The 26,177-nt window shown below is 40.0% G+C and overlaps 1 protein-coding gene across 5 annotated transcripts in view; it reads right to left on the reverse strand.

Moving 5' to 3' along the window:
• The window catches only part of LOC128687647 (cytosolic carboxypeptidase-like protein 5), a 133,495-nt gene that overhangs the window by 72,874 nt on the left and 34,444 nt on the right, over window positions 1-26,177 (reverse strand). For all 5 annotated transcript variants that reach the window (XM_070083917.1, XM_070083919.1, XM_070083920.1 and 2 more), the window contains one exon: window positions 15,907-16,045. In XM_070083917.1, the coding sequence (XP_069940018.1) occupies window positions 15,907-16,045 (139 nt within the window). The remainder of the gene's footprint in view (window positions 1-15,906; window positions 16,046-26,177) is intronic.

A 26,177-nucleotide genomic window follows, 5' to 3' on the forward strand; every position in this document is an offset into this window, starting at 1 on the left:
GGTCGTATCCCACCGAAGCGGGGTGGCCTAAAAGGAAAAATGAAAGTTTCTCCTTTTACATTTAGTAATATATACAGGAGAAGGGGTTACTAGCCCCTTGCTCCCGGCATTTTAGTCGCCTCTTACGACACACATGGCTTATGGAGGAAGAATTTTGTTCCACTTCCCCATGGAGATAAGAGGAAATAAACAAGAACAAGAACTAGAAAGAAAATAGAAGAAAACCCAGAGGGGTATGTATGTATATATATGCTTGTACATGTATGTGTAGTGTGACCTAAGTGTAAGTAGAAGTAGCAAGACATACCTGAAATCTTGCATGCTCATGAGACAGAAAAATGGACACCAGCAATCCTACCATCATGTAAAACAATTACAGGCTTTCATTTTACACTCACTTGGCAGGACGGTAGTACCTCCCTGGGTGGTTGCTGTCTACCAGCCTACTACCTAGAAGACTAATAACTTCTTTCTTTCAACGTACCAGCCGTATCCCACTGAGGTAGGGTGGCCCAAAAGAAAAAACTGAAGTTTCTCCTTTTAAATTTAGTAATATATACAGGAGAAGGGGTTACTAGCCCCTTGCTCCCGGCATTTTAGTCGCCTCTTACGACACGCATGGCTTACAGAGGAAGAATTCTATTCCACTTCCCCATGGAGATAAGAGGAAATAAACAAGAACAAGAATTAGAAAGAAAATAGAAGAAAACCCAGAGGGGTGTGTATATATATGCTTGTACATGTATGTGTAGTGTGACCTAAGTGTAAGTAGAAGTAGCAAGACTTACCTGTAATCTTGCATATTTATGAGACAGACAAAAGACACCAGCAATCCTACCATCATGTAAAACAATTACAGGCTTTCATTTTACACTCACTTGGCAGGACGGTAGTACCTCCCTGGGTGGTTGCTGTCTACCAGCCTACTACCTAGAAGACTAATAACTGTGTGTACTAAATGTCTCTAATGAGTCCTGCAGCCAGCAAGAAGGTGCAGGTACAGGTCAGGATCTCCTGATGGTCTGGAGGGTCAAACCCCTCCCCACTGAGGAGAGGCAGGGTCAAAGACTACACCCCGAATGTGTGCAAGGCCGTACAGAGGAGAGTCCGTGCAGTGGTAATGGGGGCACCACAGTAGGAAGTGCTTCACCGTTTCAGGATGTCAGAGACACCATGGGCAGTATGGAGAGTTTGTCATCCAAAGGCAGTGCTGATGAGCTGCCAACTGTGAATGCCCAACCCAGAGGTGAGTTAGTGCAACATCCACTGAGCAACTGGGATGGCGAGCCCAAGTGCAGTGGCCATTGAAAGATCGGACTAAGCTCAATGCCAAAGAAGAGAGGGAGAGTGCCAGATCCCCCTGCCATAAACGGTGGATTTACCTCCAAACAGCCTTTGTGAAATCACTGCAGCCTAATGCAAAAGGGGTAATAGTAGAGAGTCTGTGCACGAGAAAGGCTGGTCAATCAGCCACTTCACTGCCCCAAATACCAACATGAGCTGGTACCCACTGAAAGGAGATGCTCCAACCCGGACTTCGCAAGAAGTGCAAAAGAAGCAGCTGCGTCTGTCAGATGAGGAAACAGAGGGACCGTGGATGGGCAGAGGTGCCAAGGAAGATTGGGAATCAGAGAAGAGAACCACAGGCTGAGGAGGAAGGTGAGAAAGAATGAAAATTAAAGCCTGGTGAATGGCAAAGAGTTCCCCTGCTAGGACCAAGTGAGAGGGGTCTAACTGCCAGGTCTGACATAGAGAAAGATCAGCGAAGAAAGCAGATGAAGACGTAGGAGGAAGGGAAATATGTGCTGAGCCATCCATGTAGGTGGAGAATGAAGAGCCATACATGAGAGTGCAAAACTCTTAAAAGAGAAATGCTGTCATCTGAGGAGTTTCCCTGCTTCTGCATGGTCAGTCTAGGTGGATTTTTCTTTCTAGATCTATCCAAGAAGGCACCGGGGAGTGGAGAGAGAAGGAGTCATCACTGGCGCAGGGAGTGAGAGGTAAGTCAGGGAATGTCAGGCCTGGACCATGAAGGAAGGTTGAGTCAGATGTGGGGAAACAGAGAATGCTGCCCACACCTGTGGAGAGGCAGTAGTTGTGAGTACAAGGCAAAGAGGCCATATGATGGAGTCACAAGCAGTCCCTTGACATTCTCACTGATGAGAGGGAGACTATCCCAGACTCTACTTCCAAAGCTACAATGGGGGTGGAGGGAAATGTTCCCAGCATACTGTGGACGGCCGAATTCTGGAGAATGTCCTGAGAGAAGGGAGAGGCCGAGCCATATACCTCACTTTCATAGGCAAGCTTGCTGTGATCCATAGCCACATAAAATAAAAAAAGGAGGTCTCGATCTGCTGCCACTTAGTGCCAGAGATCCAGCACATAAGTACATTACAGTGTGCACAGGAGGTGGAGGGCCATTGCTTCCTCCATGTCAAGAGTGAGGCATCAAAGGTGACACCCAACCACTGATGAGAGGAGACCAGTGGGATTGGTGCCTGACCCAGTGAAACAGACAGAAGGGAGGAGGGGCACCACCTAGTAAAGCACAAGAGCCAAGACTTGGGAGCACTGACCTCCAAACCTCGAGTGGAAGCCCATGACATTATGCACTGTAGGGCATTCTGGAGTTTTTCTGTGCCACCAGCAGGAAGTGGTGTTGTACATAAGGGCCATGTCATCCACATACACCAGAGTATGTGTGCCCTGAATAGAAGGGAGATCCGACATTCATACAGAAAAAATAATGGGCTTAGAATGGCTCTCTGGGGCATTCCCCAGCATATGGGACAGGGTGAGGACATCATGCCACCAACTGTAATCCGGAAGGTCCTCCCTTGCAAAAAGTTGCATAACTAATGGGGGGGAGCCCCAGCCAGCCCCATGCAGGTCAGCTTAAAAAGAATCGCCGTATGAGATGCCGAGTCAAATGCTCCCTGCAGGTCCAAAAAGGCTGCCAAAAGAATGACCCAACTTTCAAATGAAATAAGTGCCAACCGCATAAACTGAAGCAAAGGGTGGAGCAGTCATCGTGAAAGCCACTCTGGTTTTCAGGCAAGAGGTTGTGTTTTTCAATGCACCATGAGAGATGGGCAGCCACCAGTCATTCCAACACCTTACTCAAGTGAGGCAATAAGGCAATGGGCCAGTAAGAGCCTGGTTGAGTAGCATCTTTGCCATGTTTCAGAATCAGGGCCAGTAATGAGTGCTTCCACACTTTGGGGAAAACACCCTCAGACCAACTGGCACTGAAAACCATCAGAATGGCATCAATACAAGAAGGAGGTAGATGGAGCAAGTATAACAGGGGTGGTATCCTCTCCAGGAGACAAGCATGAGGAAAGCTGGGAAGAGTGCCCACTGCGCTTCATGGGGACTGAAGAGATGCCAGCACCTGGCAATCAAATTTGAGCACTGTAGGAGGCAGAGGACACCATCTGATCACCTTAGAAGGTAGAAGAGAAGGAAGAGCAAATGCAGGCCCCAAAGAAATCGGTGAACAACTCCATTTTATGAAGAGGCAAAAGTGGTGTTGCACCATCCTCCAGCACAGAAAAATAGCTTACTGTCCATGATCTTAACATAAAATGAAAGAAATCCCATGCTTGACTAGCAGAGGTGCAAAAGGAGAGAATATAGAAAGAAGCCCATGATGCAAGCTTTGCATGGAGAAGGGTTCTCCAACACAAAGCAACTACCCTTCAGTAGGCTAACTGCAGAGCCCTTGAAGGTCAGTGCTGCCACTGTGTCTATGCCTGTCGGTGTACCTTCAATGTCTGGAAACACTCATCTGTCCATCATGGGACACGGGGTCACAAATGGGAGAAGCTTCTAGAAAGGTGAAATGAATGTGAGCCTATCTCTAGCATGGCTCCTTGAAGGTATGCAATAGCATCGTCCAACACAAGGTCCTGAAGTAGGCTATAAACAGGCTGAGTGGTTTTCCACCACAGATGAATCACAATTACTGGCACTGCCAGGTGCTCCTCTGGTAGACACAATGATTGGGACGTGATCAATCCCCATAGAGAGCCTACAGACACAACGGCTGTAACAAGAGACCCACACTCGAGAACAAGGTCCAGGATAGAAGCTCACCTTGTGTAAGGATCCACCCTAGTCTCCAAGCCTGGTGGTATGAGCAAGGAGAGTTAAGATGAAAGGAGGGCTTGGAGCAAGGCCCTACCTGTGGGATTCACCAATTCCTAAAAAAAGAGATGACTCCCAGAAATGGTGCCTAGAATTGAAGTCCCCTATAACTAGTGCCGGACCACTGAGTTGCCCAAATTAATATAAACTCACCCTGTGTTACTGACCTGCCTGGGTTGTAAACCAGGAGAAAGGTACACCACTGGGAACTCATGGAAACTCACATGGCTAGAGTTTCTTGCACCCCTCTATCATAGGCTTGGAGAGAGGGGGTCATGCCTGAGAGCCATTACACACAGGAAGAGCCAGGCCACCACTACCCCCTTCTGGGTGAACCTGACAGTAGACAGTGAAACCAGACAGCCAAACAGAAGGGCGAGGATGCAACCATGTTTTGGTGAGGCTCACCACTAGAGGCTCGACCTCAGCTAGATACTTGCAGAGATCCGGGAGTTTCCCCAGTACAGAGCAGATGTTCCAGAGAATGAAACACATGAGCAGGAAGGAGTCAAATGTGTGAACTAAGAAGCCCTATGAGTCAAGGAAGACCCGAGATACATGCATTCATAAAAGAGGTGCCTTGTAGTAAGAAGTGAATCACTTCCTTTGCCCAAAGGAGGACAGGTCAAAGAAAGGAAGCACAGGCAGGCGAGGATGAAATAGCAGAACCTTCAGTAGGGACTGGTCCTGAAACAGGGACAGACTGGGGTTGAGAAGAAACTAAGGGAAAAGGAATGCAGGGAGGCTACCATTCAGGCAAGAGACCCACTTAGACTCAAGGGGGCACTGAACTACCAGCTGGTTTTGGAGCCGCTCCACTCTGACGGGAAGACACGTGTTGTGAACGAGGAGGAGCATGAGCAATAACCTCTGCAGAAGCTGGGACTGAAGACACCTTGAGATGCTTCCACGCCGGAGGTGGAGGATCCTCTAAAGGAAGAGAGAGTTCTGCAAGAGCCTTGAAATGGTTTGAGACAGGAATATTAGTTTTCACAGCCACAGAGAATAGATGCCCTAGCTGCACTGGTGCTGCAGAGAAGCCCATAGAGGGATAGTGCCAGAAATGAGGGAGGCAAGGGCTGATGGCCCGTGACTGGTTTCACAGACTGCAGGCTGGAGTTACATTCATTGAGTGAAAGGGACTGGGCCCTCGCAGAGTCTTGCCCTGGTGATACGCCGGGCAAGATTGGGTTCCTTTACAGAGGTACCAGGAGGCTGGGTGGGAACAGCAAAGCGGACAGATGGATCTTCAACTTTCTAGCCAATCCAACTAGAAGAGTAGTGGTAAGTAGAGTTAAGTTGGAGGCTACCGCAGTGAAAAAAAACTGTTCCACAAGCACAGTACTCACCCCATCCTGTTCGTCATCCTCAAATCAGACAAACAAAGATGTAAACCATAGCACCATGTCATCCTTTGCAGATGATTCTAGAATCTGCATGAGACTATCCTCCACTGAGGACACAGTAAATCTCCAAGCAGATATAAACCAAGTTTTCCAATGGGCAATGGAAAATAATATGACATTCAATGAGGACAAATTTCAGCTGCTCCATTATGGAAAACTGGAGGAAATATTAATTAGAACTGAGTATACTACAAACTATAATCATACAACAGAGTGGAAAAGTAGTGTGGAAAGTCTTTGGAGTGTTTATGTCAGAGGATTTCACCTTCAAGGATCACAACAGTACCACATCAGCGAGGAAAATGAGAGGATGGATAATGAGAACCTTCAAAACAAGGGATGCCAAGCCAATGATCATTCTCAAATCACTGGTTCTCTCTAGGCTGGAATACTGCTGTACACTAACAGCTCTATTCAAGGCAGGTGAAATTGCAGATATAGAGAATGTACAGAGAACCTTCACTGCATATATAAGTTTCATCAAACACCATAATTACTAGTAATGCTTGGAGTCTCTTGACTTGTACTCACTAGAGCATAGGCAAGAAAGATGCATCATAATCTACACCTGAAAATCCTAGAGGGACTGGCTCTAAATCTGCACACACAAATCAATCCCTACAAAAGCAAGACTGAGTAGATGGTGCAACATACCCACATTGTCCAGGACCCAAGACTGTTCAACAGCCTCCCACCAGGCATAAGGGAAATTATTAATAGACCCCTGGCTGCCTTCATGAGGGAGTTGGATAGATACCTCAAGTCAATACCCAATCAGCCAGGCTGCAGTTCACATGTTGGACTACATGCAGCCAGCAGTAACAGCCTGGTTGATCAGGTCCTGATCCACTGGAAGGCCTGGTCAAGGACTTGGCCATGGAACACTCTCCATGTAGACAACCAAGATATAGTCTCCAAAGACCGTTTAATGCTTTTATTAGGTAGGAATGCATCTGACAACTTTCAATTAAAGCCTATGCTGGAGTAAAGAACAGAAAATGGCAAATGTAATACCTATTTACAAGGCAGGTGACAGGTCCTTAGCTTTGAACTATCGACCAATAAGCCTTACCTCCATAGTGGGAAAATTTATGGAATCAATAATTGCTGAGCCAATTTGTAGCCATCTTGATAGGCATAAATTGAATGAATCTCAACAAGGTTTTACTAAGGGGCGTTCCTGTCTTACGAATTTACTAACTTTTTTCGCTAAGGTGTCTGAGGAGGGAGATCATGGTAATGAATATGATATTGTGTATATGGACTTCAGTAAGGCTTTCGATAGAGATCCGCATCAGAGACTTTTGAGGAAACTTAATTAAGGCACATGGAATAGGAGGAGAAATTTTTTCCTGGGTAGAGGCATGGTTGACAAATAGGCAGCAAAGAGTTTGCATAAATGGGGAGAAATCAGAATGGGGGCACGTCACAAGCGGTGTTCCACAGGGGTCAGTGTTGGGCCCCTTGTTGTTCACATTATACATAAACGATATAGATGAGGGAATAAATAGCAACATAAGCAAATTTGCTGAGGATACCAAAATAGGCCGTAAAATTCGTTCTGTTGAGGACAGTAGTGCACTCCAGGATGATTTGAATAGACTGATGCAGCGGTTGGAGAAGTGGCAGATGCAGTTTAATATAGACAAATGCAAAGTGCTAAATGTTGGACAGGACAATAACCATGCCACTTATAAACTAAATAGTGTAGATCTTAATACTACTGACTGCGAAAAGGATTTAGGAGTTCTGGTTAGCAGTAATCTGAAATCAAGACAACAGTGCATAAGTGTTCGCAATAAAGCTAACTGAATCCTTGGCTTCATATCAAGAAGTATAAATAACAGAAGTCATCAAGTTGTTCTTCAACTCTATATATCCTTGGTTAGGCCTCATTTAGATTATGCTGCACAGTTCTGTCACCATATTACAGAATGGATATAAATGCACTGGAAAACATACATAGGAGAATGACAAAGTTGATCCCATGTAACAGAAATCTTCCCTATGAGGATAGACTGAGGGCCCTGAATCTGCACTCTCTAGAAAGGCGTAGAATTAGGGATGATATGATTGAGGTATATATAGGTAGTAGGCTGGTAGACAGCAACCACCCAGGGAGGTACTACCGTCCTGCCAAGTGAGTGTGAAACGAAAGCCTGTAATTGTTTTACATGATGGTAGGATTGCTGGTGTCTTTTGTCTGTCTCATAAATATGCAAGATTACAGGCATGTCTTGCTACTTCTACTTAAACTTAGGTCACACTCTACATACATGTACACGTTTATTTATACACACTCATCTGAGTTTTCTTTGATTTTATCTTAATAGTTCTTGGTCTTATTACTTTTCCTTTTATATCCATGGGGAAGTGGAATAAGAATCTTTCCTCCGTAAGCCATACGTGTTGTAAAAGTCAACTAAAATGCCGGGAACAATGGGCTAGTAACCCCTTTTCCTGTAAAGATTACTAAAAAGAATAAGAAGAAAATTGTCAAAGTGGGAAGTCTGAATGTGCGTGGATGTTGTGCAAATGATAAGAAAGAGATGATTGTGGATGTTATGAATGAGAAGAAACTGGATGTCCTGGCTTTAAGTGAAACAAAGCTGAAGGGGGTGGGAGAGTTTCAATGGAGAGGAATAAATGGGATTAGGTCAGGGGTTTCAAACAGAGTTAGAGCTAAAGAAGGAGTAGCAATAATGTTGAAGGATAAGCTATGGCAGGAAAAGAGGGACTACAAATGTATAAATTCAAGGATTATGTGGAGTAAAATAAAGATTGGATGTGAAAAGTGGGTTATAGTAAGCGTGTATGCACCTGGAGAAGAGAGAAGTGTAGAGGAGAGAGAGAGATTCTGGGAAATGTTGAGTGAATGCGTGGGGAGTTTTGAATCAAGTGTGAGAGTAATGGTGGTTGGGGATTTCAATGCTAAAGTGGGTAAAAATGTTATGGAGGGAGTAGTAGGTAAATTTGGGGTGCCAGGGGTAAATGTAAATGGGGAGCCTTTAATCCTTTCAGGGTCCGTCTTGTAGATCTACGGCTTTACGTTCAGGGTCCAAACCGTAGATCTACGTCATGAGCTCAGCTCACTCTGATAAACTGTGAGTGGTAAATTTGGGCCTAGATATGAGAGAATACATCTATGTGGTATGTGTGCACCACATAAAACAAATCCTGCAGCACACTGTGTATAATGAGAGGAAAAAAACTGAGACCGTGATTTTCGATTAAAACAGCAACTTTGCAGTGTTTTTTGTATGTTTTTTTATAGTTGTATTTGTGATTTCTTGGTCTCATTTGATAGAATGGAAGACATATTACAGAAATAGAGATAATTTTGATTGGTTTTAGCACTGGAAATGGCTTGAAACTGAGTTCAAAGTGGCGGAAATGTTAAATTTTTGCCGATGTTCAAGAGTAAACAAACGACCTCACACATCTAATACACGCCAGCTGGTGGGTCTAATATACATTCATAAATGTGGTGTTGATATTTATACAATTATTACAATATTGCATAACAGTAAATCTTCTATTTTTTGGTGTGAATAAAAATTCATTATGTGAATAAAAAATCAAAATGGAATTTATTTGTAAAGCCTCAAAACGTAACTAATGAACAGAGGAAATGTTAGTTTAGTGCCAGGAATACCTACATTGTTTATTCTGGATCCTATTTTGAAATTGGAATATTTTGAACTTTTTGTTAAATTGGCCAAATTACCAATTTCCGGTCACTTTATTTTGTAGTTGAAACAGTTGACTTGGCAATTTCTTGTGCTCAATTGATAGAATAGAAGTAATCCTAGTGAAATAGCTAAGAATTTGGTTGACTGGAATAATGTAATTGGCCTAAAATGGGAGTCAAAGTCGGCAAAATCGCCGATTCGTAAATATCGCTGACACATCAAAATTCACGAGAGCATAATTTCGTCAATTTCCCATCAAATTTCGTACTTTTTGTTTTATTACATTCACAAAAAGATTCTCTACCATTTCATAAGAAAAAAATAACAATTTTTTTTTTTTAAAATTCTTGGACACTGGGGCACCACTTCAGATTTTGGCCTTGGACCCTGAAAGGGTTAATTGAGCTATGTGTAGAAAGAAATTTGGTAATAAGTAATACATATTTTATGAAAAAGAGGATAAATAAATATACAAGGTATGATGTAGCACGTAATGAAAGTAGTTTGTTAGATTATGTATTGGTGGATAAAAGGTTGATGGGTAGGCTCCAGGATGTACATGTTTATAGAGGGGCAACTGATATATCGGATCATTATTTAGTTGTAGCTACAGTTAGAGTAAGAGGTAGATGGGAAAAGAGGAAGGTGGCAACAACAAGTAAGAGGGAGGTGAAAGTGTATAAACTAAGGGAGGAGGAAGTTCGGGCGAGATATAAGCGACTATTGGCAGAAAGGTGGGCTAGTGCAGAGATGAGTAGTGGGGGGGTTGAAGAGGGTTGGAATAGTTTTAAAAATGCAGTATTAGAATGTGGGGCAGAAGTTTGTGGTTATAGGAGGGTGGGGGCAGGAGGAAACAGGAGTGATTGGTGGAATGATGAAGTAAAGGGTGTGATAAAAGAGAAAAAGGTAGCTTATGAGAGGTTTTTACAAAGCAGAAGTGTTATAAGAAGAGCAGAGTATATGGAGAGTAAAAGAAACGTGAAGAGAGTGGTGAGAGAGTGCAAAAGGAGAGCAGATGAAAGAGTGGGAGAGGCACTGTCAAGAAATTTTAAATGAAAATAAGAAAAAATTTTGGAGTGAGTTAAACAAGTTAAGAAAGCCTAGGGAAAGTATGGATTTGTCAGTTAAAAACAGAGTAGGGGAGTTAGTAGATGGGGAGAGGGAAGTATTAGGTAGATGGCGAGAATATTTTGAGGAACTTTTAAATGTTGAGGAAGAAAGGGAGGCGGTAATTTCATGCACTGGCCAGGGAGGTATACCATCTTTTAGGAGTGAAGAAGAGCAGAATGTAAGTGTGGTGGAGGTACGTGAGGCATTACATAGAATGAAAGGGGGTAAAGCAGCTGGAACTGATGGGATCATGACAGAAATGTCAAAAGCAGGGGGGGATATAGTGTTGGAGTGGTTGGTACTTTTGTTTAATAAATGTATGAAAGAGGGGAAGGTACCTAGGGATTGGCAGAGAGCATGTATAGTCCCTTTATATAAAGGGAAAGGGGACAAAAGAGATTGTAAAAATTATAGAGGAATAAGTTTACTGAGTATACCAGGAAAAGTATACGGTAGGGTTATAATTGAAAGAATTAGAGGTAAGACAGAATGTAGAATTGCTGATGAGCAAGAAGACTTCAGAGTGGGTAGGGGATGTGTAGATCAAGTGTTTACTTGACTCAAGAAATTGTAATGACACGATTGCAAACAAACCATACCCCCGGCCGGGATTGAACCCGCGGTCATAGAGTCTCAAAACTCCAGCCCGTCGCGTTAGCCACTAGACCAGCTAGCCACAATAAGATTCATCCAACTAGGTATATTTCTACACCATAGGAAGGTTAGCACAGGCACCACTGTGACCACAAATGCAAGTTTTTACAGACAAATCTCCAGCTAGCGTGGCCGTGATGAACTCTAGCTCAAGTCCCTTCACTGCCGTCAACATGACTCAAGAAATCGTAATGACACGATTGCAAACAAACCATACCCCCTGCCGGGATTGAACCCGCGGTCATAGAGTCTCAAAACTCCAGCCCGTCGCGTTAGCCACTAGACCAGCTAGCCACAATAAGATTCATCCAACTAGTATATTTCTACACCATAGGAAGGTTAGCACAGGCACCACTGTGACCACAAATGCAAGTTTTTACAGTAGAATCTCCAGCTAGCGTGGCCGTGACGAACTCTAGCTCAAGTCCCTTCACTGCAGATGATTTAGATAAAGAAAAATTGGATATCAAATTGGGGAGGAGTATGGAAGAAGTGAATGTTTTCAGATACTTGGGAGTTGAAGTGTCGGCGGATGGATTTGTGAAGGATGAGGTTAATCATAGAATTGATGAGGGAAAAAAGGTGAGTGGTGCGTTGAGGTATATGTGGAGTGAAAAAACGTTATCTATGGAGGCAAAGAAGGGAATGTATGAAAGTATAGTAGTACCAACACTCTTATATGGATGTGAAGCTTGGGTGGTAAATGCAGCAGCGAGAAGACGGTTGGAGCCAGTGGAGATGTTCTGTCTAAGGGCAATGTGTGGTGTAAATATTATGCAGAAAATTCGGAGTGTGGAAATTAGGAGAAGGTGTGGAGTTAATAAAAAAATTAGTCAGAGGGCAGAAGAGGGGTTGTTGAGGTGGTTTGGTCATTTAGAGAGAATGGATCAAAGTAGAATGACATGGAAAGCATATAAATCTATAAGGGAAGGAAAGAGGGGTAGGGGTCGTCCTCGAAAGGGTAAAGGAGGTTTTGTGGGCGAGGGGCTTGGACTTCCAGCAAGCGTGCATGAGCGTGTTAGATAGGAGTGAATGGAGACGAATGATACTTGGGACCTGACGATCTGTTGGAGTGTGAGCAGGGTAATATTTAGTGAAGGGATTCAGGGAAACCGGTTATTTTCATATAGTCGGACTTGAGTCCTGGAAATGTGAAGTACAATGCCTGCACTTTAAAGGAGGGGTTTGGGATATTGGCAGTTTGGAGGGATATGTTGTGTATCTTTATACGTATATGCTTCTAAGCTGTTGTATTCTGAGCACCTCTGCAAAAGCAGTGATTATGTGTGAGTGTGGTGAAAGTGTTGAATGATGATGAAAGTATTTTCTTTTTGGGGATTTTCTTTCTTTTTTTTTGGGTCACCCTGCCTCGGTGGGAGACGACCGACTTGTTGAAAAAAAAAAATGATTGAGGTGTATAAATGGAAATCAGGAATAAATAAAGGGGAAGTAAATAGTGCTGAAAATATCCAGCCAAGACAGGACTTGCAGCAATGGCTTCAAGTTGGAAAAGTTCAGATTCAGGAAGGATATAGGAAAGCACTGGTTTGGTAATAGAGTTGGGAATGAGTGGAACAAACTGCCGAGTACCGTCATAGACGCTAAGACATTGTGTGGTTTTAAAAATAGGTTGGATAAATACATGAGTGGGTGTGGGTGGGTGTGAGTTGGACCTGGCTAGCTTGGGCTACCAGGTCTGGTGCCATGCTCCTTCCTTAAGTGGAAGTGACCTGACTAGGTGGTCATTGTTCTAGGCCGGGGGGTGGCATGGACCTGCTTCGCATGGGTTAGTAGGCCTGTTGCAGTGTTCCTCCTTTCTCATGTTCTTATGAAAATCCGAGGGCTCTTAAATCCTATTAAAAACAAAATGCTCTTCCTGTCATATGGCGGTCAAACAAGAAAGCCTGGATAACAAGACCATTGTTTGAAGATTGGTTTGCAAATCATTTTTGCCCTGCAGTTGAATGTTATTGCAAAGATAAATGGACAATACACCAGGCCATCCTACTTCTCTTTCTGACTTGAATGAAAATGTCAATGTAATTTTCCTGCTACTGAACATGACATCATTATTGCAGCCAATGGATAAGGGTGTCATTGCTACATTTAATTCCTATTATTTAAGATGTATCTTTGCACAAGCCATAAGAGTAACAATGGAAGAAAATGCCACAAGTTTAAACAAATTCTGAAAAGGTTACAATATCTGAAATGCAACTGAAAACATATGTGAATCATGGCTTGAAGTTTATTGACAATCATCCAGGTTGCTATTTTTGCGAGCTCTTCGTTAACAAGAGTGTTGAGTGAGGCTAGATTTAGGGTGGGAGATTACAAAAGTCGTGTCATCAGCAAAGAGAATAAGCGTAAGTTGTTGTGATACGCTTGACAGATAGCTGATGCATAAAAGGAAAAAGAGGGGGGCCAGGAGTGCTTCCCTTCATTTTTATTGTTGCATCATTTGTGCTTTTGTTTCTCCTGAAGCCAAATTGGCAGGGGTTGAGGATGCTTTGTGATGTTATGAAGGAGAATAACCTTTTGTGTATGAGCTTCTCGAAGATTTTGGAAAGTAAAGGCAATTTTGATGTTGGCCTATAGCTGTTTACATCTGTTGGGTCACCACCTTTGTGTATTGGTGTAATCCTGGCTATTTTGAGTGATGCTGGGAGTGTTGGTTTCTAGTGATTTGTTAAAGAGTAATGTAATGGTGGGTGAAAGGACTTGAGCCACTCATTTGTACAGTAGTGGTGGTACTTGGGTTATATTTCCTGATTTATTTTTCGAGAGTTAATAATCATGGTAACTTCAGTGGGCTCTGTTGTTGCAAGACAGAGGGATGTTGGGAAGTTTAGATCTAGATAATCATTAGCTCAGGCATAGGTATCTGGAATTTTGCTGGTGAGATTTAATCTTGTGGTTGAGAAGAAGTCATTTATCTCGTTAGCCATATCAATAGGCTGGAGTTTTGGCTCGTTTAGTTTAGTTAATACAATATTACTAGCTTTGTTCAGTCTGTGGGTGCCCAGGATCTGAGTGTGTGTCTTCCAGGTCTCTGTTATATCGCCTTCTGTTTCAGTGAATCTATTAGAATAGTATAGTTGTTTGGACTTTTTGATTAATTTGATGAGGGCTGACATACAGTGTTTGATAACTTCTTTAGCTATTAAGCCCCTTCTACATTGCTTCTCATATTGATGTTTCATATCGATGGATCTTAGGATGCTGTTAGTAAGCCGTGGGCAACTCTGTCTTTTATTAGTGATCCGTTTAGTTTTTATGGGACAGTGTTTGTTATACATTCTATGTATTTTGTTTAGAAATATGTCTACACATTCATCAATAAATAGCAAAAATTGCAAAGAGTCTGGGAGTGTGTGTATAGGCTTTTTACACTTGTACTCCAATTTTTTGGTCTCATTTAAGAGAATGAATGATATGTTACAGAAATGGAGATGATTTTGATTGGTTTTAGTACTGAAAATGGCTTGAAACTGACCTCAAAGTAGTGGAAAGTTAAATTTCTACCGATGTTCAAGAGTAAACAAATGACCTCACTCGTCTAATACACATCAGCTGGTGGGTCTAATATATGTTCACAAATGTGCTGATATTATTTATGCAATTATTACAATATTGCATAACAGGAAATCTTCTATTTTTTGGTGTGAATAAAAATTCATTATGTGAATAAAAAATCAATAAACTGGCCAAATTACCAAATTACGATCACTTTATTGGGTAGTTGAAACAGCTGACTGGGCGATTTCTTGTTCTCAGTCAATAAAATAGAATTAATACTAGCGAAATAGCTAAGAATTTGGTCAATTGGAATAACGTAATTAGCTTAAAATGGGAGCCAAAGTCAGCAAAATTTCCTATGCTTAACCCTTAAACGGTCCAAACAGATCGACGTTCAAATTCGTAGTGCTACAAAAGTAGATCTACTTTTTTTTACATATTTTCAAATATAACAAAAAAAATGTAAATAAAAGTTTTTTTACACATTTTCAAATGTAAAACAAAAAAGAAGATCTACATTTTTTTACATACTTTCAGATGTTGAAAAAACGTATATATACGTTTGGACCATTTAAGGGTTAAATATTGCTGAAGCAGCAAAATTCGTGAGCGTAATTTCGCCAATTTTCCATCAAATTTCGGACTTTTTATTTTATTACCGTCAGAAAAAGATTCTCTACCATTTCATAAGAAATTTTTTTTTTTTTTTTTTGAAAATTCTTGGATCCTGGCTGTCACTCTGAGATTTGGCCTCTGGACCCTCAAAGGGTTAAGTGGGGCTAGTATGTTTGTCCATATATGGTCAATTATGGTTGCACTCTTGGATGAACTATCAACATTAATAGCGAAAGTAGATGCTTGTGACTTTGTGATGAATGCAGACCAAAACATTGAAAGAGGCATTAGACCTAGGCAGGCATTACAAAATGATATTCAATTCTATAAAGATATGTATGCTGATAAAAAGAAAAAAACTGTAAAATATGTTGCTCAACTATTTTTCAAAATAAAAATTATCCTCCTCTTTACTATATGTATGGCATATTGTTTATTTACAACTGTAATAATAATCATTAGTAGTAATATTTTTTTTTATTTTTATCTTTTGTAATTTCTTTATTTGCAAAAGTGTGTGAAAGTTTGGTGTGCAGTGATTTGTACTTGGCAAATGGTTAAGTACAAATCCAATGCATTTAATTGTATTCTTGGAACGCATTACATTAAAACACAATATAATACTCTGATCAGTACGGTAGTACATAATACAGTATTTTTTTGACAAGCATCAACCATACAATACATGTACGTACAAGGTGCTGCCATACTAAAACTCACAGATACTACATTTACTATATCACAAATACTATACTTACTTAAGGTACATATTCCTTTCCGTGAAGTTGCAAGCAGCAAAATCAAAGTTAGGGCAGTTGATAGCCAAGACTTTAGGGAAGAGCATATTTTCTACCATCACAGCTTGATCCTCATACCAGTTACCATATATAAAAATGCCTGCAATACAATCAATAAATTTAATAATTTTTATTTATGGTAAAAAACTATAATAGCCAGTTATCTCTAGGCTTTTCTTCTAAGAATGTTTAACAAGCTATTTAGGATTATTTATGCAAGTCCCAGGTCTTGCATAAAGCTTATCTACATAAAAAAAATGGAAAAGCACATAGAAAGTCCTTCCTATTACATGCTATTCAATTTCCGATGTACTTTTTTCAATTGCATTTACAAAAACTGCATTATAGAGAAGCACTGCATGATGACTAGTATAATAACAATGGTAATCAGCACAATATATGACAGTGATTTCAGTGAAAAAATGCTTCTTACCATTTAAACACAAATCATATTTATTCTGAAAGAAAAAGAGGGTACTTAGGTTAACAATTATATATGGAAATCCCTTTGTATGCTACAACTTATAAACATACAACAGAGTGGAAAAGTACTTGGCAGGTACTACCGTCCAAGTGAGTGTAAAACGGAAGCCTGTAATTGTTTTATACGATGGTAGGATTGCTGGTGTTTTTTTTTTCCGTTTCATACACATGCAAGATTTCAGGTATGTCTTGCTACTTAGGTCACACTACACATACATGCACAAGCATATACAGTGGACCCTCGACTAACGCTATTAATCCGTTCCTGAGAGCTCATCGTTAGTCAAAATTATTGTTAATCAAGTTAATTTTCCCCATAAGAAATAATGGAAATCAAATTAATCCGTGTAGGACACCCCAAAGTATGAAAAAAAAATTGTTTTTACCACATGAAATATTAATTTTAATACACACAAATTGAAGAAGACATGCACAGTTACATGACACTTACCTTTACTGAAGATCTGGTGATGATCGTTGGGATGGGAGGAGGGGAGAGTGTTGATGGTCTTAGTGTTTAGAAAGGGAATCCCTTCCATTAGGACTTGAGGTGGCAAGTCCTTTTCCAGGGTTACTTCCCTTCCCTTTAAATCTCTCAAACCAACCTTTGCTGGCCTTAAATTCACTCACATCACCACTAGTTGCTGGCATTTTTTTCATTAAATCGTCATGCAACTTCCTAGCCTTTTCACATATGATCGCTTGAGAGATGCTATCTCCTGCTATCTGGTTTTTGTTTATCCACACCAATAACAGTCTCTCAACATTTTCGAGTACAGTGGACCCCCGCATAACGATTACCTCCGAATGCGACCAATTATGTAAGTGTAATTATGTAAGTGAGTTTGTACGTGTATGTTTGGGGGTCTGAAATGGACTAATCTACTTCACAATATTCCTCATGGGAACAAATTCGGTCAGTACTGGCACCTGAACATACTTCTGGAGTGAAAAAATATCGTTAACCGGGGGTCCACTGTAGTTGCGATCTCAGTTTCGAAAACATAGTTGCACCTTTGGCAAGAACAGCTTCCTTGATTGCCGTTTTCTTGGCCACAATAGTAGCGATGGTTGATTGGGGCTTTGTGTACAACCTGGCCAGCTCGGAGACACGCACTCCACTTTCATACTTAGCAATGATCTCTTTCTTCATATCCATAGTAATTCTCACCCTTTTTGCTGTAGGGTTGGCACTAGATTTCTTGGGGCCCATGGTGACTTATTTTGCAGGTGCAATCACAAAAAAGGCTGTGATAACATGAAATGTTCCGATTGTATGCTTGGAAGCAACCGCAGTGGCTGGCTGGCTTGTAAACACTGGCCAGAAGTGGATGCGTCTGACGGAACAAATAGTGTTGGTCGAGTTTTTTAGCGCTAGTCGAGGCAAAAATTTTGCATTAAAATGTATCGCTAGTCGGATTTATCGTTAACCGATGCCATCATTGGTCGAGGGTCCACTGTACACCTACCATCCGACTTACGACCGAGTTCAGTTCTGAGAAACCAGTCGTAAGTCGAAATGGACGTAAGTCAAACTTTACTACTGAATATCAACATAACATTTTTGTAACGACTTTATTTTATTGTTTTATTTTGGTATTTCATGTTTTATTTTACCTTTATGCTGTTAGTACTGTATTTTAAACTGTAAGGTTTAGAATAAACACTGTGTACAACACAAACACTTGTTTATTTCCCAAAAATTTGGCATAAAAAACACGGTCATAAGTCGAGTCGTCGTATGTCGAGCAGGTCATAAGTCAGAAGGTAGGTTTATATACACACCCCTCTGGGATTTCTTCTATTTTCTTTCTAGCTCTTGTTCTTGTTTATTTCCTCTTATCTCCATGGGGAAGTGGAACAGAATTCTTCTTCCGTAAGCCATGTGTGTTGTAAGAGGTGACTAAAATGCCGGGAGCAAGGGGCTAGTAACCGCTTCTCCTGTATATATTACTAAATTTAAAAGGCGAAACTTTCGTTTTTCCTTTTGAGCCACCTCGCCTCGGTGGGATACGGCCGGTGTGTTGAAAGAAAGAACAAAAGATACATATATATATATATGCAAAACAACCACTGAAAGAATAGAGAAATTCCAAGCGCTTTCGTGACTACTCACATTATCAAGGAACTATGAAAGTGAAGCATCCAAGGAAGCTATATAAGGGGTCCGGCCAGCACCTCACTATCAGATCCCACAACGGTTAAACACGTGACGCGCGGCGAGCCAACTTGGATAGGTCCTTTGCACAACTCACCCCCAAGCTATTCTACCCAAGAAAATTTAAAAATTATTTGTCCAGTGTATTATTAAATTCTTCCCAAATTCTATTAATTATAAATGGATCTAATTTATATAAACCAAAGGAAATATTCATATTATTGTCAAAACTGCTTTTTATGAAACAAGATTCAATTATATTCCTGTCGACCATGGACTTGCTTGATACTACTTTCTCAACTTTTTGAAAATCAATTGGATGGTTAAAATCTCTTACATGAATAAATAGAGCATTGGAATCTTGTCCAGTTCTAATGCTATATTTATGTTGTTTTAATCTTAGTTCGAGACTTTTACCAGTTTGACCGTAATAAACTTTATCGCAAATTTTACAAGGAATCTTATACACACATCCATCAGCATTTTGGGGGGAATTCTTTATCAAAAGTTTTTTTACTGTATCAAGATTTTTGAATACAACTTTAATATTAAAAGTCTTAAGAAGAGAAGGCATATCAACCAAGTTTTCATGGTAAGGGAGAACCAACATATTTTTAGTTGAATAAGGCTGGTTGCCCCTTTTTGGGGCAGTCAGACCAATTATTAGCTCCATAGGATCAGTTTCATATAAATTATCCAAATGGCTTGTTGATATTTTGAGCCCTATTGTTGGCAAAATTTCTAACTTTAATGTTAAAAACAACATAGACCTGGTTGATAAATTAAGCTCCTTGACTGACTTAAATGATTTTAACATGGTTAGTTTTGATGTTACTTCCTTGTTTACGAAAGTTCCTGTTGATGATTTATTAAGTTTCTTATCTGAAGAACTCGTTAACTATGATTTACCATTGCCAGTTCCTACTATCATTAAACTTATTAAACTTTGCATTGTTGATGCAAAATTTGTATTTAATGATAAGTTTTACACTCAGAAGTTTGGTATGGCAATGGGAAATCCTCTTTCACCTGTTCTTAGTAACCTATACATGGATTTTTTTGAAACAAGGTTGCTTAACACAATCCTCCCTAATAGAGCTAAATGGTTCAGATATGTTGATGATATTTTGTGTCTTATGCCCAAAAATGTAGATATACACCATTTTCTTGGAAAATTAAATAGCTTAGCCCATTCTATAAACTTTACTGTTGACTTTGAAGAAAATAACTCATTGCCTTTTCTAGATGTTTTAATTATTAAGGGTAATAATGAATTCAAATTTAAAATTTACAGAAAACCTACAAATAACTGTTCCTATGTCCACTATTATTCCTCGCATCAAGATAGAGTCAAACTGTCTGTTTTCTCATCAATGTTTTTGAGAGCTTTACGAATTTGTAGTCCTGAGTTCATAGATGAGGAAATATCCAAAATTTATGAAATAGGTAATGATTTAAAATACCCAAGAAACGTAATTGATAAATCTTTTAAAGTTGCCAGAAACACTTTTTATAATCCAAAAAGGGGCAACCAGCCTTATTGAACTAAAAATATGTTGGTTCTCCCTTACCATGAAAACTTGGTTGATATGCCTTCTCTTCTTAAGACTTTTAATATTAAAGTTGTATTCAAAAATCTTGATACAGTAAAAAAACTTTTGATAAAGAATTCCCCCCAAAATGCTGATGGATGTGTCTATAAGATTCCTTGTAAAATTTGTGATAAAGTTTATTACGGTCAAACTGGTAAAAATCTCGAACTAAGATTAAAACAACATAAATATAGCATTAGAACTGGACAAGATTCCAATGCTCTATTTATTCATGTAAGAGATTTTAACCATCCAACTGATTTTCAAAAAGTTGAGAAAGTAGTATCAAGCAAGTCCATGGTCGACAGGAATATAATTGAATCTTGTTTCATAAAAAGCAGTTTTGACAATAATATGAATATTTCCTTCGGTTTATATAAATTAGATCCATTTATAATTAATAGAATTTGGGAAGAATTTAATAATACACTGGACAAATAATAATTTTTAAATTTTCTTGGGTAGAATAGTTTGTGGGCGAGTTGTGCAAAGGACCTATCCAAGTTGGGTCGGCGCGCGTCAGGTGTTTAACCGTTGTTGTGGGATCTGATAGTGAGGTCTTGGCCAGACCCCTTATATAGCTTCCTTGGATGCTTTACTTTCATAGTTCCTTGATAATGTGAGTAGTCACGAAAGCGCTTGGAATTTCTCTATTCTTTCAGAGTGGTTGTTTTGCATGCATGCATATAATATATATATATAATATATATATATAATATATATATATATAATATATATATATATAATATACATTATATATATATATATATATATATATATATATATATATATATATATATATAATGTATATTATATATATATATATAATATATATATATATAATATACAATATATATATATATATATATATATATATATATATATATATATATATATATATATATATATTATATTATATTATATATATAAATATATATATATATATATTTTTTTTTTCAACAAGTCGGCCGTCTCCCGCCGAGGCAGGGTGACCCAAAAAAGAAAGAAAATCCCCAAAAAGAAAATACTTTCATCATCATTCAACACTTTCACCACACTCGCACATTATCACTGTTTTTGCAGAGGTGCTCAGAATACAACAGTCTAGAAGCATACACATATAAAGATACACAACATATCCCTCCAAACTGCCAATATCCCAAACCCCTCCTTTAAAGTGCAGGCATTGTACTTCCCATTTCCAGGACTCAAGTCCGACTATATGAAAATAACCAGTTTCCCTGAATCCCTTCACTAAATATTACCCTGCTCACACTCCAACAGATCGTCAGGTCCCAAGTACCATTCGTCTCCATTCACTCCTATCTAACACGCTCACGCACGCTTGCTGGAAGTCCAAGCCCCTTACCCACAAAACCTCCTTTACCCCCTCTCTCCAACCCTTTCGAGGATGACCCCTACCCCGCCTTCCTTCCCCTATAGATTTATGTGCTTTCCATGTCATTCTACTTTGATTCATTCTCTCTAAATGACCAAACCACCTCAACAACCCCTCTTCTGCCCTCTGACTAATACTTTTATTAACTCCACACCTTCTCCTAATTTCCACACTCCGAATTTTCTGCATAATATTTACACCACACATTGCCCTTAAACAGGACATCTCCACTGCCTCCAACCGTCTCCTCGCTGCTGCATTTACCACCCAAGCTTCACACCCATATAAGAGTGTTGGTACTACTATACTTTCATACATTCCCTTCTTTGCCTCCATAGATAACATTTTTTGACTCCACATATACCTCAACGCACCACTCACCTTTTTTCCCTCATCAATTCTATGATTAACCTCATCCTTCATAAATCCATCCGCCGACACGTCAACTCCCAAGTATCTGAAAACATTCACTTCTTCCATACTCCTCCTCCCCAATTTGATATCCAATTTTTCTTTATCTAAATCATTTGACACCCTCATCACCTTACTCTTTTCTATGTTCACTTTCAACTTTCTACCTTTACACACATTCCCAAACTCATCCACTAACCTTTGCAATTTTTCTTTAGAATCTTCCATAAGCACAGTATCATCAGCAAAAAGTAACTGTGTCAATTCCCATTTTGAATTTGATTCCCCATAATTTAATCCCACCCCTCTCCCAAACACCCTAGCATTTACTTCCTTTACAACCCCATCTATAAATATACTAAACAACCATGGTGACATTACACATCCCTGTCTAAGACCTACTTTTACCGGGAAGTAGTCTCCCTCTCTTCTACACACCCTAACCTGAGCCTCACTATCCTCATAAAAACTCTTTACAGCATTTAATAACTTACCACTTATTCCATATACTTGCAACATCTGCCACATTGCTCCTCTATCCACTCTATCATATGCCTTTTCTAAATCCATAAATGCAATAAAAACTTCCCTATCTTTATCTAAATACTGTTCACATATATGCTTCAATGTAAACACCTGATCTACACATCCCCTACCCACTCTAAAACCTCCTTGCTCATCCGCAATCCTACATTCTGTCTTACCTCTAATTCTTTCAATTATAACCCTACCGTACACTTTTCCTGGTATACTCAGTAAGCTTATTCCTCTATAATTTTTACAGTCTCTTTTGTCCCCTTTCCCTTTATATAAAGGGACTATACATGCTCTCTGCCAATCCCTAGGTACCTTCCCCTCTTTCATACATTTATTAAACAAAAGTACCAACCACTCCAACACTATATCCCCCCCTGCTTTTAACATTTCTGTCATGATCCCATCAGTTCCAGCTGCTTTACCCCCTTTCATTTATTTATTTATTTATTCATTTATGGATTTAGAAAAGGCATATGATAGAGTGGATAGAGGAGCAATGTGGCAGATGTTGCAAGTATATGGAATAGGTGGTAAGTTACTAAATGCTGTTAAGAGTTTTTATGAGGATAGTGAGGCTCAGGTTAGGGTGTGTAGAAGAGAGGGAGAATACTTCCCGGTAAAAGTAGGTCTTAGACAGGGATGTGTAATGTCACCATAGTTGTTTAATATATTTATTGATGGGGTTGTAAAAGAAGTAAATGCTAGGGTGTTCGGGAGAGAGGTGGGATTAAATTATGGGGAATCAAATTCAAAATGGGAATTGACACAGTTACTTTTTGTTGATGATACTGTGCTTATGGGAGATTCTAAAGAAAAATTGCTAAGATTAGTGGATGAGTTTGGGAATGTGTGTAAAGGTAGAAAGTTGAAAGTGAACATAGAAAAGAGTAAGGTGATGAGGGTATCAAATGATTTAGATGAAGAAAAATTGGATATCAAATTGGGGAGGAGGAGTATGGAAGAAGTGAATGTTTTCAGATACTTGGGAGCTGACGTGTCGGCGGATAGATTTATGAAGGATGAGGTTAATCATAGAATTGATGAGGAAAAAAAAGGTGAGTGGTGCGTTGAGGTATACGTGGAGTCAAAAAACGTTATCTATGGAGGCAAAGAAGGGAATGTATGAAAGTATAGTGGTACCAACACTCTTACATGGATGTGAAGCTTGGGTGGTAAATGCAGCAGCGAGGAGACGGTTGGAGGCAGTGGAGATGTCCTGTCTAAGGGCAATGTGTGGTGTAAATATTATGCAGAAAATTCGGAGTGTGGAAATTAGGAGAAGGTGTGGAGTTAATAAAAGCATTAGTCAGAGGGCAGAAGAGGGGTTGTTGAGGTGGTCTGGTCATTTAGAGAGAATGGATCAAAGTAGAATGACATGGAAAGCATATAAATCTATAGGGGAAGGAAGGAGGGGTAGGGGTCGTCCTCAAAAGGGTTGGAGGGAGGGGGTATAGGAGGTAAAGGAGGTTTTGTGGGCGAGGGGCTTGGACTTCCAGCAAGCATGCGTGAGCGTGTTAGATAGGAGTGAATGGAGACGAATGGTACTTGGGACCTGACGATCTGTTGGAGTGTGAGCAGGGTAATATTTAGTGAAGGGATTCAGGGAAACCGGTTATTTTCATATAGTCGGACTTGAGTCCTGGAAATGGGAAGTACAATGCCTGCACTTTAAAGGAGGGTTTTGGGATATTGGCAGTTTGGAGGGATATGTTGTGTATCTTTATATGTGCATGCTTCTAAACTGTTGTATTCTCAGCACCTTTGCAAAAACAGTGATAATGTGCGAGTGTGGTGAAAGTGTTGAATGATGATGAAAGTATTTTCTCTCTTTTTTGCGTCACCTTGCGTCGGTGGGAGACAGCTGACTTGTTGAAAAAAAAAAAAAAATAATATATATACAGTGGACCCCCGCATACTGATTTTAATCCGTGCAAGAGGGCTCATTGGTATGCGAAATAATCGGTATGCGAATGAATTTTCCCATAAGAAATAATGGAAATCAAATTAATCCGTGCAAGACACCCAAAAGTATGAAAAAAAAATTTTTACCACATGAAATATACATTTTCCTACACACAAAGAGAAGGATACATGCACAATAGTAGAGTAGTACATGCACAGTATATATTGTGCATGTACTAGTCTACTAAATGAAGAATAAATGACACTTACCTTTATTGAAGATGCAGCAATGACTGATGAGACACTGTGTCCTGGGATTGGGTTTTCCTCCTGAGTACTCTAGGTCCTGTTCGGCATTTTCTTCCAGAACAGGCCTTATCACACTGTGTATGTCACTACAATTCTTAAATCTCTCAAACCACCTTTGCTGGCTTTAAATTCACCAATATGAGCACTAGTTCCAGGCATTTTTCCCTGTTCACCTGGGTGTTAGTCGACTGGTGTGGGTTGCATCCTGGGAGACAAGATTAAGGACCCCAATGGAAATAAGTTAGACAGTCTTCGATGACACTGACTTTTTTGGGTTATCCTGGGTGGCAAATCCTCTGGGGTTAATTGTTTCTTGGTATATTCTCAATAAGCCACACCAACAACAGTGCTACAGCAGCAGCAGACGATGCTACAGCAGCAGCAGACGATGCTACAGCAGCAGCAGCAGCAGCAGCTGACAGTGCTACAGCAGCAGCAGACGATGCTACAGCAGCAGCAGACGATGCTACAGCAGCAGCAGACGATGCTACAGTAGCAGCAGCAGCAGCTGACAGTGCAGCAGCAGCAGCAGCAGCTGTACCACCAATAGTAGCGATGGTTGATTGGGGTTCATTATACAACCTGGCCAGCTCGGAGACACACACTCCACTTTCATACTTATCAATGAGCTTTTTCTTCATCTCCATAGTAATTCTCACCCTTATTGCTGTAGGGTTGGCACTAGAAGCTTTCTTGGGGCCCATGGTCACTTATTTTCCAGATAAAATCACCAAAAACACTGTAATAATACGAAATGTTATGATTGTATGCTTGGATGCTACCGCGGAGGCTGGCTGGTAAACAATGCCACCGGCGGAACATGTGAGGCTGGCTAAGGCGCACATTGGACGCGTCTCGGACGAACAGCGGTGAGCGGGTTTTTGAGCGGTATGCGAGGCAAAATTTTTGTGATTAAAGTGAGCGGTATGCGGAATAAACGGTATGTGATGCCAACGGTATGCGGGGGTCCACTGTATACATACAGTGGACCCCCGGATAACAATCAACTCCCAACTCGACCAATTATGTAAGTTTATTTTTTAAGTGCTTTTGTAGGTGTATTCTTAGGGGTCTGAAATGGACTAATCTAATTCACAATATTTCTTATGGGAACAAATTCGGTCTACAACGGCACCCAAACAGACCTCTGGATTGAAATAATATCGTTATGTGGGGGTCCACTGTATATATATACATGTATATACATTACATATATATATATATATATATATACATATATATATATATATATATATATATATATATATAATATATATATATATATATATATATATATATATATATATATATATATATATATATATATATATATACATATATATAGATACATATATATATACACATATATATATATCTTTCTTTCCACACTCTGGCTGTATCCCACTGAGGCAGGGTGGCCCAAAAGGAAAAACGAAAGTTT

This window comes from Cherax quadricarinatus, chromosome 11 (assembly GCF_038502225.1).
Source record: "Cherax quadricarinatus isolate ZL_2023a chromosome 11, ASM3850222v1, whole genome shotgun sequence".
NCBI classification, from domain to species: Eukaryota; Metazoa; Arthropoda; class Malacostraca; order Decapoda; family Parastacidae; genus Cherax; species Cherax quadricarinatus.